General features: G+C 45.0%; 1 protein-coding gene across 1 annotated transcript in view; it reads left to right on the top strand.

Annotated features, from left to right (window-relative positions):
- The first annotated feature begins 7,051 nt into the window (after window positions 1-7,051).
- The window catches only part of Ush (Zinc finger protein ush), a 445,671-nt gene continuing 434,314 nt past the window's right edge, over window positions 7,052-18,408 (top strand). The window contains exon 1 of the mRNA XM_076313242.1: window positions 7,052-7,781. Within this exon, the coding sequence (XP_076169357.1) occupies window positions 7,742-7,781 (40 nt within the window). The 5' untranslated portion in view covers window positions 7,052-7,741. The remainder of the gene's footprint in view (window positions 7,782-18,408) is intronic.

The following is an 18,408-nucleotide window of genomic DNA, read 5'->3' as shown; positions in this document are numbered from 1 at the left end:
ATATTTTTAGATTTTGGAGGCACTCTTTGATCGGGCCCTCCAGACGAATGTATGATACTTCTTTTGTTTATGGAACGAAGAGTCTCTGTTTTCAATGTAACGTTGGGTAAAAGTTTACAAATATCAAGGTTTGTTTTCAGAAACTGATGACGAGTCACTACGGAAAGTCGCGCGTCACACAGATATGAATGACGTGGCAATCACGTGTCAAGGGGGCGGGCTGGTACCTTTCGGTCGAAAATCAAGGATTTTTTGACAGTGTTTCTTTCTCTATGAAAAAGTAATTGGATAATTTAAAGAAACATATCATTTTTTCAAAAGATTTTCTTGTTGTTATATTTGTACCTCCAAAACACGATAAGAGAAGTAAATCTTCCTCAACGGTGTGCACGATTTCAGATAAACCGTTAATCCAACGGACAAAAATCGTACAAAATTATTGATCCCGATGGCTATATATATATATCGAAACGTTTTAAAAATGTTTACATTACGACGATTCATTCGTTTATATATTATAAGTTTGGATAAACTAATCTGTATTAATGATCTCCTATCATTTTTGTCGATCAACGATTAACCGTTTCTTATCGTGTTTCGAGCTAAGGAAAACGATAATGAAATTGTTTAGAATATCGTACACCTTGTTGAATTATTGTACATTACGCAACGTGTATGTCCATTAATTTTCAATCTCTAGGTAGAAAGAAAGCAACATGGAAGAGTTTCCTGTTTACGGAAACGCGGAAGTGGGAGGTCTCTGTCGATGTTTTACACATCGGTGAATATCGTTGCTGTAAATGCATTCAACAGCTCATCAGAATGCTTCCGAGAAATGAACAAACGAAGGATATTTTCATAAGTGTCAGCTAACGAATCAATTACGAAGCAAATCGTCGATCGAAGCTCGGATTCGATCCGATCGTCGAATCGTGTTACGAATGTTACGGAAAATACAATTTGGGAGAAATTAAAAAATGAAATCGACGAAAGGTGTGGAAGATACTGAAAACAGGTAACAGATGTGTTACGATCCATTAATGTACAAAAAATGTGCCAGTTTATCGAACGCGGAGCAGTTTGCTAACTACAAAAAAGCAATTATGTAAGTCGCACTTGAATAGTGCAACAGTATGCGATAAATGTGTGTCGTTAGATACACTAAGTTCTGGTTAGGTTAGAATAAACGATTACATGACAAAGTCGTTTCAATTTTATACCGTTTTAAAGAATCTATATTACACAATTACATGTTATTCGCGAACCGAATCCCTGGACATACGAAATTATCATTAGACAGTCGTAGAGTAAAAATTTGCGATCTTTCTAGGGCAATTTCTTAACCCTTTTTCCCCACGAACTCCCATTGGTAGTCCCACAAAATTCCTGAACCTCTTTCTTGGGAGGAACCTTCTTTACACGTTACCGAAATGTTTTTCAAACGTTGCTTTGTAAAATTTCTCCGCAAGATTTAGAAAGCTCGCAACACCTAACGCGTTCAATAGTTATCGTAAATTCGAAGCATCGAAAGCGTAAAATACGAAATTGTTAGATATACGAAGCAAAAATAAATATTTAACTACACACCGATAAATACGATTGAATAAGCAATTACATTGTTCGATCTTCAGAGTGTCATCTCCGTACAAAATTTACCAATCTATCCGAAATATCTGAAATGTAACAATCCTATATACATATCTGTCTATAAAACACCGGGTAATTTACATACATTTATAAATTACGTATTTTAAGTATTCGTAGGTAATTACATGTACGACGATACGATAAAGACCACGGTTAAAATATCCTAGAAAAGCGTACCTATATTTACTATTTCCCAACGCTAGGGAATCCATCGCTAAACGATCGACGGATCCCATGCGAAGAACCACTGGTTCTAGGGTCAATACGGATCGTTCGATCCGCGCAGGTGAAGGGCGCGCGATCGCGAGAATCGCGCCCCGTTCGCCTTCTGCGCGACTATTCCGCGTGTTCGGTGTTTTTATCTCCGCGTTTTTTTTCGAGCGTGCTCCTTATCAACGCGTGGCGAGCAATCTCATGGAATATTACTATGTAAATTCTTTTCCCAACGACGTTCTCGCGGTTTCTAGTAAATTTGATCTTATCGCGCGGTAGGTATCTCCCGTTGTCGTTGCACTATCGCCGTGGCCACGATTTATGCTCCGGACGACAACCGAGCACGACTACCACGACCAGACGACGTACGTCGACGATTAGAAAATTTCGATGGCCGCCGACGCCGCCGGGCTCGCCGTGAGCTCTCGCGTCCCGTAACGGGCGCCCGTCCGCCCGTCCGTCCGTCCGTCCGTCCGTCCGTCCGCCCGCCCGCCCGTTCGTCCGTCCGTCGCGTCGATCGACGCGTTGGAAATTATTTCGTTTCGTAAGGATACTCTATCGTGAAACTTGTCCACGGTTTCATCATTGCTTTATCACGCGTGCCTCGTATAACGGACCGTCGCTTTTAATAATTCCCCGGCCGGTTCTTTATTAGCTTGTATCGATCTGCGCGAGCAGCCAGCACGCGTACCCGCCGATTTGACGAATTCAAAGGCTACCAATGTTCACGATAGACAACAAGGGAATCATTCGACGGGCTCGTGATCAGCGATCGTGGTGTGCGCGCCTCCGCGGCCGCGGGAGCGCGCATTATCGCCAAGCCACGGCGTTAACACCGCGAAAGTGTCGCTGACTTTGTTTTTAAAGGCGTGTAGTATCTAGCGTTGGCCGGCGGGCGGGAAACGTACCGCACGATTACCGAAACTTCGTTTCGGATCGGCCGTCAAGTGGAAAAGTGTATCGTGTTTCGGGAGCCGTATTCGGTAAACACCGTATCGGACCATTGTACGTTCGCCACGCGGAGGGCCCCAAGGCCGAGCACTCGACCTTACGCGGGAGTCCTCGCGTACGCGCCCGACGTTTTACAATACTAATTAACGATACACGAACGGGACGCGCGTGGACGGACGCAACGTGCATTTCGATACGGTAGACAGGAAACGCGCCGGGCTATCTACGACGGACGATCGAAATTTATACGGTATTCGAATAGACGAGATAAGGGTTCGAGACTCGGACGAGAATTCGGAAGAATTAAACGCGGATTCGACGATTAACCGTTCGAGTTCCCGCGATTATTTCCCGTGAGGAATTATTTTAACTTCTAGAGGGAATTATTGTAATAGAATTCCGTTGTACGGAGTGGAAAGTATGTTTAGCGAGCAGGGAGTGGGAAGCGGTATCTACGGAATAATGTTGAATTATTCGAGAGAGATTTTTACAAATTTTAAATGATATTCGAGTAGGAGAGATGAGGGTTCGAGACTTGGACGAGAATTGGGAAGAATTAGACGCGGATTTTTATGAATTTTAAATGATATTCGAATAGGAAAGATAAGGGTTCGAGACTTGGACGAGAATTAGAATGAATTAGACGGGATTGGACGATTAATGATTCGAGTTCCCGGGACTACTCCCCGGTGAGGAATTATTGTAACTTCTAGAGGGAATTATTCCAATACAATCCTGTTGTACGGAGTGAAAAGTAGTATGTTTAGCGAGCAGGGAGTGAGAAGCGGTATCTACGGAGTAACATGGAATTATTTGCGAGAGAGAGAGATTTTTACTAATTTACGTCGTGGATATTCGAACTTGTCCCGATGGTAGTTACCGAGATGCACAAATTCGACGATCCGAGCCCAGTGACGTAAATGATTTTTCAATCGAAGCGATTCGGAGCATTGAAGTTTGTTCCCTCGTTTCAAGGTTCCTGGTAAATCTCTAGTTTGACAACAACGCGATTAAAAGCGATAGATTTCCTTGACACGATTCCACGAGTTGTTTTGTGTCGCGTTAAACCGGCGGTAGAATTTTTACCACGAACGTAGCACTAGTTATTGGGATTTTAATGTATATTAGGGGATAGGATGTTGATTGTACATTAGGATGTTAATTAGGACGTTGATTGTACATTAGGATGTTAATTAGAATGTTAACTGTATATTAGGGCGTTCCGGAAAGAATTGCGCAGTTTTGGTCGATTTGCTTCCTGTTATTTTTAAACCGACTATCGAATTAAAGCGTGCGTATTTATACGTTATTGAAAAGCCATTTTACGCTGCCGATTACGAAAGTGTGTATCTTGCATTTGTTGTTCGCGTTTTCATTGATCGCTACACGTTTATTTTTAGCACCGCTCGCGAGAAAATCGAAGTTTCGATACTTTCGCGCCCATTCTCGGACATGGAGCTGCGTGACTCCACAATCGGGACCATAATTCGTACACGGTGCGCACGAGAGATCTCGTTTCGTTCGACTATCACCTGTTTTTGCGCGAAACGATGCATTTCTTGTTTTTTTTTTTTTTTTCTTTTCTTTTTTTATTCGTAGCGCGCGCGAGAGAGACGGATGATTCAACAACGATGGCAAAGTCAAACAAGCGAAATTATTTCCATCAAAAAACAACGGCGTGACGCCGAAGAAATAGAATCGTTTTCGGTACGGATCGCGAGAGACCATAGAGATCGATTATTTTTCCTCGCGGTCGTGGTTGTAATAAATTAAACATTCGAAACGCGCAATATTTCCCGAGAAACTCTACACACGTCCTTGGTTTTTGTTTTTGAACCACCTGTGCGTATTTATTTCTTTATGCAAATAATTGCTTACTCCGCGTAGATATTTGACTTTTCGAAACGCACATAATCGTACAGTTGGATCGCCACCGGCGTTGTTCATTTATTACGCGAAAAATCCCATCGCTCGGTAACGCGTACCGAGATTTGGTATCGTAGCAAGATGTCTGTGCTACCGAGTGCCCAAATTATGTAATATCTGTAGCCAACAGTAACATTATCAGTAAATTCTTAATTTATACTAACATCTTGGTGTTTTTCAAAACTTGTATTAAGTAATAACCTAATTAGATAGTAATTTAAATAATTCACCGCTTATTTGCACCAGTGTGGTAATATTTCTAGCCAGCCCCCAACGCGTGTAATATATATTCGAGTTACGGTGTTAGACACCAGCAATAATTAGATATATTCGAGTAGAATACATATCTATCCCTCTGATAAATTTCCGAGATTGAATTAATATTTTTCGAAGAAAAGTTGCAACCGGTATCGTGAACGTTTTGCAGCGTTCTAACGAGCGAACACCGACCAATGCTGGAAAAGTTGATTCACTGATTTCTTTCCGATGTTTTCGTTCAATTTCTGTTTATCTGGATTCTCTTTATCGGCTCTATACCATCGAGAATTAACACGTGCACGAGGATTCTCTGTTTGGAAGTCCAGAGGTGAGACTCTTGTTCGGTTCGCGTCAACACGAAGGCTCGTCTCCATGTGGTTTCATTCAGGGGCCGGTTACGTCATCGATGTTTTTGTTGCACGGTATATTAAATTATTCATCAACAATCACGTCCTGGGGGGGAGAGGGACGGAGGGAGGTGTCGTCGTCTATGAAAAATGCCAGCGACGATGCGATTAAAATTAACGCATAGCAGCCTCCACGTTGCGTTACGTCGTCCATAAATAATGGCCGAGTCTTCCTATCGCCATCTTTGTTTTCGGTTTTCTTTATTTCTCGATTAACCTCTTCCTTCGCTCGACCTTCGAGGAACCGTTCGGTCGAATGACAAGTACGTTGGCGGCGTTCGCGTGGCGTCGTTTGTGTTTGCAGTTTCGTGCAGGGACGATTGTCGATGATTTTTCATTGTCTGGTTTCTGGCTTCGTTTCCAAAACGTCCTTCTTGCGCGTAGCTCGGCCGGCTCGAAACGCGACGCAACGCTCGAGACGCGCGATACTTGGCATCGCATATTACGGTAGCCGTGCACGCCGCGTGGCGACGCATGGGAGTTTGTGTGTTACGGTACTCACGACTCTGAAAGCGTGGGGCGTGTCTGACGTTAAACGGGTCAGAGCCCTTCACGGAAAGTATCACGTAAACACGACATCTCGCGACTAAAAATACGTACAATGGGTGCACGATTCGTGTGTTCGTCGGATCATTTTTTTGTCGCCCGGCGAGGTTCAATTTGCAAGTGCATTCGGCGGACCCGGTTGAACTCAATTGCATCGTCCCGTTCGAAAATAGAATATATCGGCAATAGTAGCGGGAATAATTGGTCTTTGACTTGTTTACGTTCGGAGAAACGGTGCCACTGTAAAAGTTGCAACCGACGGAACGGAACTCGGTGTCGGTTACTTTTACGTGTGGCTGGAGATCAACTGGAGAGAATACAGTAACATCGAGCGAAAATAAATACTGGAGATAAAAATATTTCGTAGAAGCGCGAAAGCTTTCAGCCTTGGATGAACGATTCGGTCGATTATAAAATCCGTTTTATTTGTTTGCGGAATAACCACGACCTCGTCGTCTTCTATTACAGAACCTTAACGGTTTTGAACGGTTATCGGATTTTCATAGAGCAGAAAAACTTACACTTCTATTAATACGTATCCAAGGTGATAAACAAACTATTGTATCGAATGAAATGAGGTACATTTGCATTCTAGGACGCAAGACTTGTGCTATATAGATGGGATATAGTCGTAAAGTATGAATTTCATTTACCTTTTTACATCTTTCTTTTCACACTACGGTAGGTCAGACAGTGAAATGAAAATGCATTTAGTTATTCGCGATAGGAGAGACTGTTATCGGTACGTACGATTCCTTTGATACCTATTGTTGCCAATCCGTACGGAATTCTGTTTCGATTACCGGAGGAAAGTGCTCGATATCTTTCAAAATTTCGCTACAGTTTCGTAGATGTCGCTAGCGAACTTTCGAGACTTATCAATTAGTAGTTACCATCGTCTCCCGTAAAAAATGATGCACCGTGGTGAATCAAATTTTGTAAAATAAAATATAAAGCAATGTCTCTTGTACGATCGATTGATTCTGTATTATTTGGAGAGAGTACCTTTTCTTAACAGTTATTCGATATTCTATAATCGATCGATTACGTTTACTTTATCGTAAAAGAATGTACAACAACGATCAAAATTATTGACCGTTCCTTTATCGATATCGTAAAAAGATTTTGTCGGTCGTTACGCATTTCGAACATTAGACAATCGATACCACCGGGACACTATCGCCATCTAGGAGTTAGGTAGCACACCCGGTCGGTAAGTGTATCGTTTAAAATTTCCCGCTTTTGGAAGCAGACCGCGCGTAGTGGGCGGAGCTTGTTCCCTCTCCAATCTCCCCACTTCGTTGCACGTAGTCACGCTGCGTTTGCGGGAGTGGGGGTTGTTTGGTATCGCGTTTGTTTAGTTGCTCGCTGACAGCGGCCGCGGTACGAGCTGTCGTGGTGCGTGTATGCGTTCTCCGTCGGCACTCGTGCGTGGAAAACGCGAGAACCGGCCGTAAACGCGGGTAAGAAGGAAAAGAACGCTCCAAACGGCCTGAAATCGTGCAACCGAAGGGAAGCGTTCGTAAGCGACGTACATTGTCCGGTGATCGGGAAACGTTTTGTGCCTCGAAGTGTTCTCCCGCTGTTCTACGCTTTTTATTCCTTGTCTTCGCTTTATCGTCTCTCGTATCAATCTGTTCCGTCTAACGCTCTTTTCGTTGCGTGTGCTGTGTCACTTGTTATATGTCGACGACGACCAGACGATCTAGGACGACCAAACTTCGTCTTCTCGCGTGTACCTGCGACGATGTCAAGCATGTCGACGTTGATTTGGTGATGGCAGAACGCAGAGGATGTCACGCCGCAAGCAGAGCAACCCGAAACCGCTGAAACGTGAGTCGTAACCAATGTGATTCCATTTTCTTCCCGTCACGCAGCTTTCTTTCGTTTCCTGTGTGATCGTGTCCCGCGTGACGCGTGTTAAATCGTGTTTGTCGTGCGCCGCGACGAGTTACCCGGGAAAACGGGTTTCTCGACGGCGTGCTTTTAGCCGGCCGCCACGTTGCTTGACAGGTGATTGGGCGTCGTTGGTTGTCAGGCCGCGTTTCCACTCGCCGCTTATGTCTTGTGCAAACTGTCTCGACTAATTCGCGTCGCCTGCAATTCCTTTACATAAAAAAGCTCTCTCCGCCATTTTTAACGGTCGTTCGATCCTTTCGAACAAGTTCAGATTTGCATCGCTTATCCAACCAATCAACGCTCGGATCGTTGTTCGATTGGCGGGAATTTTTGTGGGCAGATTTGAATTTGTTCGAGAAAGATGAAACGCCGTGGCAAAATGTAACTTTCGTGCTGTTTTTCGCAAGTAATCGTCTCGCGTCTTGCGTATTTCGCACGAGTGTGCGAGTTCTTTTTTAATTAATTCGGTGTAAGGTTGTCGGCGAACGAGAAAGGGCCGTCGTCACTCGATAGGTTCGTTGTTGTCAGCTTGTCAGCTGACCTTATGAGCTCGCGGGTCACGTGGTCGACCACGCATGTAGCGCTCGACCGCGTGCGTACGCCAATAGTACAGAAACCGTTGCATTTCGCTTCTATTCCGAAAATAATCGAACTTGTTACCTAGTATTAATCGAATTAATCGTCACTGTTCTCCGCGATCATTGGCGATCTCTGGCAGCGTATTAAATATTTCGACCGATACAGTAACATCGCAGGCCGTCGCTTCAGAGATTTGTTTTGTTTCATAATGGGAAGGTTATTGTTAGAGGACGCAACGTCTTAAGAGTGACGAACGCAGAACGTGTTTTGAGTTAAAGACGTAGAATAAAGTGTACACGATAATCGATTTCAATTTCACACGTTTCAGTATTCCTTGCGATTGGGTAATAATATGTAGGAAAAAATAATTTGGAATTTATTCAAACATGTGTCTTAGAGACATATCGAAAGATATTGAATGTTATTTTCATTTTCTTTTTCTTTTGGAAATCGATAATTGTTATTCTTTCATTCTCATACGTAGAATGATGTTGCGGTCGAACGACAACGAAAAACATTCAAAAATCTCCATAGTTCGAGGGGGATGGATTTCAATTGACTTAGATAGGATACACGATCGATGATTAAAAAGGAACTAGCGTGTGTCGGAATAGGATGAAACACCCTCTGGTGGCAAAAGTGGGAGGTTCCAGCGCATATTTTCGCGATCTCTATCTAGAATCTTCGAAACTATTCCCAATGGTGCTACCCACGCAGAAACCATTTCTCCGATCACCGAAGTAAATGGCGTTCGGCAAGGTTAACGTTAACAATCGAGACGGATAACTACCCGTGGAATTTTAATCGACAGCGGTGATACGCGGTGCTCTTAAAGTCGTAGATCCACAGTAGATCCATATTACGGAGTAATTAGTGCCGGTTGACAAAAGGAAACGAAGCGAGTGCGACGTTGCGAAATCTTTCCGTGCTGTGTTCCGCGTAACCGAAATTCTCGTATGTTCGATCGCGGCGTCGAACGATTCCCGTTTTCGATTCTCTCGATTCTAACGCGAGTCTCCTTACGCAATAACGAACGACACGTGTTATCGTAGCCGCCAATTAAAGCCATTGACTTCCACGACTTCGATCGTATCGATCGGCACGGTCGTCGGCGGGGCCCCGTTGCACAAATTCGTATCAGCGTGTTTTCTTTTTTTCGATCTCAGCGTAAAACGATCGAGGCCAGACGAGATCGCGGGTGCCGATTCCGCGGGATCCTTCGTCCCTCGCCGCCCTTGTGTCGCGGTCGGATCACGTGGCCCGCGATCACGAAAGTCGCCGTCCACTTTCACGTGGCGGCGGTTCGTCGAATCGGGCGTCTCTCTCTTCTTCTCTCTTCGTCCCTTCTCTTCTCTCCTCGTCTCTCGAGACTTTGCGGCTCGTTTCCACGGTTTCGCGGCAACCGTTCGTTATTCGTTGCTCTTCTTTTTTTGCTCTCTCTCTTTCTCTCTCGCCTCACCCCGAGCCGATTTTGGTGGAACTCGTTTTTTCGCGTTGAACCTGCACCCCGTTCGTTTCGACGTTAACGTCCAGGTAATTACTGCGAACCGCGTCGCAACGGCGGGCCGCGCGCGTGACGGCTAATTGGGAGCACCTGTAATCGAGTTAATAACGAGCGACCGCGAAGCGTCGCGCGTCTACCGGCTTTCGTTTGTGTCTCCGGGCCCTTCTTAACACACGGAAGACGTAATAGGGCGGTGTGTCTTCGGTTAATTCTGATTAACGACAGAATCAATTTATGGTATCGATATTTCAGCATTATGTCGTTGGTAACGAGCGGTGTTTCGTTTAACACGTTCGTTGCCGCCGCGAGTTTTGCATACTTTTTCACGTGCATCAAACGCCGCGGAGGCGTTCCCGATTAACATTTATTCAAATTACTATGTAAATACTAGAAACATTCGATACCTCGATGGTGGTGTGTTTATTACTTCACAGTATTCGTAATAATGTTAATGTTATTCAAAAGTTTACGATCATTAACGTTTATTTGTGACAAACGTTGCGTACGAAACTCGAACGTATCGCGTTTCGATCCTATTACGATACACGTTTCGTTTCATCGCTAATTTTAGGTTAGGACATTTTGTTCGTTATCGTGGGACCCGTATCAGATTCGAACCTAACCCGTTTTGTTACTATTTCGTTATACTCTGTCGCAACTTTTAAATTAGGTTAACAACATTCGAGGTTAAGTTACTTTTTTGTTAGATCTTATTCCGTTAGTGTCCATCGTTCGATTAGCTTTCGAATATACCCGATAGAAATTGTTTAATCTCGTAATTAATGTACGAATTGTGTTACAGAATTTGTTCACCGAACAAATATAGTTCCTTGAATATTTCATTTCGTTTACAAATTATGAAACTCGGTTTTATCTGCATTCGAAGAAACAGATAAAATGTATATAATTAATCTTGTATGTGACAGCTAGGGAAATTTTTTCAGAATCGATTCCATCGGCAAAAGTATTACCACTATTATTAATGCAATATCCAGCCATTAATTTAATATCTAGTCGCAGTGAAAAGGAGATATCTTTCACGGGAAACGTTGTCCCGCTGAAATCGGTTAAAGTTTCCCGATTATTTCCATACGGTGAGGAACTCGTGAAGAAAAGAAACGAAAAAAAAAAAAAAAAAAAGGAACGACTATGTTCTCTGGAAGTCGTAACTTCGAAGAAATCGTTAAAATTTACGCCGCGATGGCGATACGTGCCTGAAATTCGCGACGGAATAACGCGATCGCCTTAAAGATTAACCTATCTCCGCTTATCGCCGCGAAGGATTCTAAAGTGCGCGAACGCTCGCTCGGTTGTGCAACAAAAGTTCGACGATTTCGGTAAAGGACGGCCAGTCGTCGAAGCGATTACGTTTATAACGCTGTAGATACGTCCTTCGAGGAAGAGGCACGGTCCTCGCGACAAATGCGCGATAAGCGGTCGGCGAGATTAAAAATAATTGACGTCAGAGTCTCTTTATCGGCTCGGTTGGCGAAGCGCGCGTTTTTCGTCGGTCGATTCGCGATTGTCGCCGCCGCTGTCTCGTGAGAATTCGCTGGCTTACAGGAAGTCCCGCGAATCGGGATTTGTTTATCGTCCGAGTATCGGGAGAGACCCGCGGCGAAAACTGTTTTACCTTTTTGGATATCGCGTGCGTCATCGCCGACTCCTTATTACCGACCAGTTCCTTATTGCGTAGTTTCTATTTGCCCGAAGAACTCGCGGCGATACGCGGAATGTGTTGATCGCTGAGGGATTAGAGAGCCATTAGTTCCCTCTTTTTGTCTCGATACGAATATGGAAGGGCCCGTTTAACGGAATTCGAATGCAACGGGGCACGCTGTGAAAATGTTCGTGGAACGTTCGGGAATCGAGTCTGTGTCGGCGGACCGACGCGACTGGGGCGTTCTGGTCTAGGTAAGAAAATCGTGACGAGAATGTGGGGAATGAATATGTAACGGAATTCGAACTGAATAGGGTTTGTCGATCATTTCTGCGGAACGTTTGGTTCTAGACGTTTGGGAAATTTCGCCGATCGCGATGTGACCGAAGTGTTTTCGTTTACAAAAAAAAAATCATGACAAGTGCATCGGCAAAAAGCATTCAATGGAATCGAAGTAAATAGGGTTTGCCGATAATCTCTGCGTCACGATTGGTTCGAGATTTTCAATGACGTCTGCGAATCGACGTGACTGGAGCGTTCTGATTTGAAATCTGAAATAAGAAAATCGTGACGAGAATATTGGAAAGAATATGTAACGGAATTCGAACGAAACGGGGTTTGTGGATATGTAATTTCTGTAGAATATTTGGTTCGAGACTTCCGATGTGACTGGACTATTCGATTCCGAATCGACTCAAAGTTTACTATAATACGTTAATGCTTTAACAAATTACTTAAACTTGCAATTTCCATAAAGTTTTACACTCTACACTTCTCAATATAGAGAATTCGGTAACTCTAGCCGAACTCAACAATCAAACACTCGATACGAAATATTCTAACATACTTATACTCAACGTTACGATCAACCAATCCGTTTTCTACATCGAACACCGTGAAAAGAAACCCAGCAATCTTTTTGATCGATTCAAAAGTATTCCAACTACGGATTTTCTTAAAACACAAGTCTCGAATCCATTACTCTCGCTTCTGGGGCTTTTTGAAGGTTAGTAGCAATAGCGAGTCTTTTTCTGTACTTCATCGAGGTTTCGTCGACGGAAGCGCACAGATCGACGCGACACCGTGTCAATAACGAGAAACATCGTCCATCCCCACTCTTCTACTCTCTTTGTACCGATCTTGATTATTTTCCGCTGAAAACGCGCCGTTTTGACTTATCGAATCGCGCTGGATGGAAGGGTCGCCGCGGCTTCGTGTTCTCGGAGGAGACGGAGGTGGGGTCGGGACTCGCCTTGTATCGTGCTGGTAATCGACGATGCCAGGGATAAAAGGTACCCCGCGGAGAGGCACCAATCACCCCCCGTCGCGCGCAGCCGTCAAATTAATAACCAATGATTTTATAGAATGTTTTATTGAATCGTGCCCCACCGTAAATAATATCTTCGCGCGCCATCGGGTTGTTTCGGCGAGACGAGGCGAGGCGAGGCGAGACGAAGCGAACCGAGCACACTGAAACACGGTGGGAGGAGAAGGTGGGATCGTTTCGTTGCGTTCGCGGGCCCCGTTCTCGTTGTAATCGTTGTCGACGCGCTAATAGCGACGGCTTCGGCCGCGCCTATCGCCTCGTCTTCGGTGTTTCTTGCTTCTTCGCGTGCTGTTCATTGTGTCTCGCGAGATCGTACGATAGCGACACTTCTCCCGACGTCCTTTTTCCCCTTCTTTTATATGGTAATTGAATGTTCGTCTTGCGTGCGGTTGCTTCTTTATGTGATTGCTGAACGATGCTGGAGGGGGTCTCGCGTACATTTTTGCGAATCGGAGTTTCGATACTCCGTCGATAATCGAACCGATCACGGGGAAATTGAGACCTGGATGGATTCGTCGTCGCGCGCAATGGATTGTTATGAGTGCACGGTTGTACCTCTCTTATTCGATGTATATATGGAGGTCGAAAACACTTTTAAACGACGGAGTAATTATTTTTTTTTATATTTTCGATAAAATAAGAACAATTATTATGGAATAAGAAAAATAACCGTCCACGATTGAATGTATATTATTTGAAGTGTACAATAAGATTAAAGAAAATTATGAAAGAAATTGTTGAGAAAAAGTTGAGAATCCCACCACATTTCAAATGTCAGCTACCTGGAGTTTTTTTTTAATTGCAAAGTTTTACGACCCAAACCGTCTAAACCATTTTTTGAAAAATCTTTTCATAACGGTTGAATATTGTAATAAAGGACTTTTATATTACGAAGGTTCTACTGTGTATGGATACTGTGTTTTAATTACTGCAAATTTTACCATTTGGCTTACTTGTCTTTTCCCGCAAAAATAAACAAAATCGAGGTTTCTTATGTATCGGTCTTATCTACCGTTCGAAGGTCGATTGTTTGAAATATTGTACTCGAGTGTAATTTCCATTTATCGGTAGTTCCGTGTCGACGAAAAATTTAATAACGTTCACGGTCTTCTCCTTGGTCCTTCGATTCTTTTAAATTGGAGCTTCGGACTCGGGGGAGTACGCGGAGCAGCGTATTTTCTCGGTATTCGCGTTATTTTCTTTTTCAAGTTTAAAAATAAATCGTATGCAACTATTGCATGCTCTTTGGAGTTTAATATCGAGTGTCATTGCGAGGTCGTTAAAAACGAGTTAGCAATAGTCGGTACGAGGTAGTACGAGACCGGTAACTAACAGTTTGCGTGTATGTAAGTTCAGGTATTTTGTACCGATAAAGGGAGTAATTAATCCTTTTGCAAATATTGTGCACTCGATCGTTTCGAGATAACGTTCCGTTAAATACAACCTGTAGACAACATTCTGTTCGGACGATTAACAGCGTAACGTATAAAGAAGAATCAGCGACAGGACCAATTGGAAAACTCGGGACTAAATGCATTTATTATCCTTGAACCGTGAACCGATTACCGGAGAACACAAATTTCATTAATAGCACTTTTTTCAGTAAATGTAAGGTATTGCAGTAGTTATGTAAATTGTAGTATTTCTATTTGTACCAGGTCACATACGTATCTTTATAATTAGAAGGGAAAAGGGAATTGTTTCAATAATTCTGACTGATTAATTATTTGCAAATGTAACTAGTTCTCTATTTTAATAATTGTTACCGAATTTTAGTGGTAAACGCACGGTTAATAATCCAGTAATTTTAAAAAGGAATTCGAAACAGATGAAATTGATCCTTTGGTAGTTTTAGTGTTAGGTGAAACGATCCAATTGGTTTTCTTTGTAACGAGGTTTGGGTTAGGTTCCTGTTGATAGTTTTCTCATCTTTGGTACTAGTACAATTATTGAAAACCATCGACAGTAGAGAATTGCTATAACAAACCGTCAACAGCAGAGAATTACTATCACAAACCATCGACATTAGAGAATTACTATCAAAAACCATCAACAGTAGAGAAGCACTATAAAAAACCATCTATAGTAGAGAATTACTATCAAAAACCATGTATATTAGAGAATTACTATCAAAAACCATCTACATCAGAGAATTACTATCAAAAACCATCTATATTAGAGAATTATTATCAAAAACCATCAACAGTAGAGAAGCACTACAAAAACCATCTATATTAGAGAATTACTATCAAAAACCATCAACAGTAGAGAAGCACTACAAAAACCATCTACACTAGAGAATTACTATAAAAAACCATCGACAGTAGAAAATTACTATAAAAAACCATCTACATTAGAAAATTACTATGAAAACTCCCATCGATAATCCCGACAGTACTATGTCAGTTTTCCCACCTCCCTTACACGAGCATCGAATCGCTGCACCTGCCCGCGCTAGTCCTGCGACCTCACGGTATAAAGATGCCCGAGCGAGAGTGGCCCGGGGCGAGCAACGGTTAATTACGTTTCTCGGAATCGGTAATACCCGCGGACACCAGAAGGAATTCAATTCCCCGGGCGAGGATTCCCGAAATCTCGGGCTCGAATCTATCGGTACAAAGGGGGCACGCTCGTCCCCCCACTACCACCACCACCACCACCACCACCCCGCGCGCACTCAACCCCTTCCTGTACACTCCCCCTCCGGTCGCTGAACGAAGGCACAAAAGCAAAGTCGCAAATTCCGTCGTGGCCGGTTACCCGCGAACAGTCGTTGCGGCTATCAGTGTCGATCGGCCGGCGGTGTGTGCAATGAGCGGGTGACGTGAAAGGGAGGAAGGGGACGAGGAAAGGGAGTGGGAGGGCGGAGGGAGAGAGCAAAGGAAGAAGCCTGGAAGAAGCGAAAGACGGCGCAGAAGAGGAACAAGAAGAAGCGGAGAAGGAAGGTCCATCAGCGTCCCTTATCTTCCTCGCCCGGGTCCCTTATTCCGCGCAAACGCATGAATCCGACCGCGGCAGATGTCTCTCCCCCCTCTCTTTCTCTCTCTCCTGGTATATACGTACACACGTGCTCTCTCGTGCGGGTATACTTGTTCTATCCCTCTTGTTCTTCACCGGGGGGGTTCCCGCGCGTTCTCTCCTTCTCCCTGTCCGTGTGTCTTCTTTCGCGAAGAAACGCGGGAGAAGACAACTATCGCGCGGTTGATCTCGTCTAGTTAACCCTCCTTCGTGGGCCTCTTCTCTCTGTCCATCCTCCCTCCAGGTTTCCCCCCTTAACCCCCTCTTCGCGGTTCGCCCCGGTGTTGTCTTCCTCCCTACCGTCGTGTCTCTCTTGTTCCCCCACTCTGTCCCCCCTCCCTCCCACCCTGCCGGTGTCGTCCATCGGCGGAGTCGTCCACGGCGAGAAGCCGTGCGGCAGCCACCACGGGGTCCTATACGGTGCCCCCTTTCGTGCCCGGGGGCCCCCATGCGCGATCGTTCCTTCCTGGCTGGCTGGCTGGCTGGCTGGCTGGCTGTGGCTGGCTTCGCCGAGCGAGAGGAACCGATACAGGCGTTCTCCCGACTCGGCTCATAAATACAAGCGGAGGAAGAGGCGGCTGCTGGAGGCCGAGGGAGAGGACACAACCGGGGAGGAAGGACGAAGGGCGAGCCTACAAATTGCTACACCGCATTGTGGTGTCACTCCAGCCTGTTACGACACGACCCTGGCATCGCTGGAATGGTGTCCGCGAGTTCTCCTTCTTCCTCCCTTATCCCGTCCCGTGCGTTAGGCCTTCTCCTCTTCCAACGTCTCCTCCGTCCACCACCGTCGTCACCACCACCATGACCGTCACCTCCACCTCCTCGACTGCGGAGTTGCTCGCTTCTCTTCCGCTGGGTGCCTTCCACGACTCGGCGCGGTGTCAACCAGGCTTCGTACCAGCTTTACACGCGTGTAAACGCGGCTTTACGCCGATAACCGCGATGTACCTCCGATCCAGGACACAACTGGCCCGTTTCTTTTCAGAGTCGGTCCTTCTTTTTTTTTTCTTTCCACGCTCGACCACCGACCGGGGGATCCGATCACCACCACCACCCCTTCTTCTCTGATATCCCTCTTCTCTGCCACCCATCGGCACGCCGCACGCCGCGTTCCACGAGTTTTTCGATGGTCTACCGGCGATAACGTTTAATAGATTCGTGGTGGGAACGCGGTTGGTTCGTGCGGTCCCGACACGTGTTCCGCGTTCAATCTGGAGAAGAGTCACCGAGTTGCCGCGGCGATGGAAACACGAAATTAGGGGTTCGGGTTCAGGGGGTCTGGTCTTATCGAGGGATCACGTGGTAACGGTTCTCGATGGATTTCTGGACTTCTTTCGGTTACTTTAATGGCCGACTTTGTACTTTGTGACGGTGTTCACTGATGGGTTCGATGGATACCATTCTGATCGAGGAGAGCGAAGGGATGGTTGCACACTGTATATTTGTGTGTAGAAGTTTGGGGTTTGGGAGCTTCTGATTCTCGAGAAAACAACGTCGAGCGGAACCCACTTCCATTATTGAAAGTGAAACTTTATTTTAGGCGAGTGTGTAGAATGTACACTGGACATTTGTGTATAGAAATTAGGGTTTATGTTGTAGAGCTTTTGTCTCTAGAGAAAAACATTTGTTCTCTGATTGTTGACTCTGCACTTTCTTTCTAGGTGCAATGTTACCATTGAGAGATCCGGTAGATTCTTTAAGGAAAATGTACAGAAATTAGTACATCTTCTACACAGTAGAAAAGTAGAGACAATAAAGAAAAAAATGAAACCATATTCTTCTACTCGGAAAGTACCGACCGTAGTTCTTTGTTAATTTTTCCACGGAAAAACACGCGAGGGGTGGAAGAACGATCGGTTCGGATCGACCGAAAAATGTGTCACCGGTTCATATTAATGGACGATGGGGACAAGGGCAAAGTAGCTGGTCGGTAAAATCGATCAAGTGGATCCGGCGCGATCGGGATCGCGGATATGATTTGGCGAAAGCGCGCGCTAATCGGTATCGGGCGAAACGGAAGGTCCAAAAATGGCACGACCTCTACACGTGCGCGCGCAGCCTGGCGCTGGCGACGCGGTGTAGGGGTGGTGGGGGGAGGTGAGGGGCACACGGCGCAAAAAGGCCTTTGCGAAACGCGAGAGGCACGATCGAGATACCGTATCGGTCTGGCATTCCGAGTGAATATTAGCGTAATGAGCTGATACCCACCGATAGTAGATTTTAACCTGCCTACCGTCACGTTCGTACGATCCGCCGATCAAAAGCATCGCGACGACTACGCGACAATACAGTCGACGTGCGCGCACCGCGGATATGAATAATCTCGGCCGGTGCTCGAAACAATACCGTTCGTATCTACGTTTTGCGCGCGCGTTCTCCTCTTATCGCTACGGTTCTTTTGTCGCGATCGTCGTAGTTTTAATAAATCTGATGGCTCCGTTCGTGTTCTAATTACGCGAATCGTTGCCGG

This window comes from Ptiloglossa arizonensis, chromosome 5 (genome assembly GCF_051014685.1).
Source record: "Ptiloglossa arizonensis isolate GNS036 chromosome 5, iyPtiAriz1_principal, whole genome shotgun sequence".
Classification (NCBI taxonomy): domain Eukaryota; kingdom Metazoa; phylum Arthropoda; class Insecta; order Hymenoptera; family Colletidae; genus Ptiloglossa; species Ptiloglossa arizonensis.
This window is presented reverse-complemented; position numbering and strand designations above follow the sequence as displayed.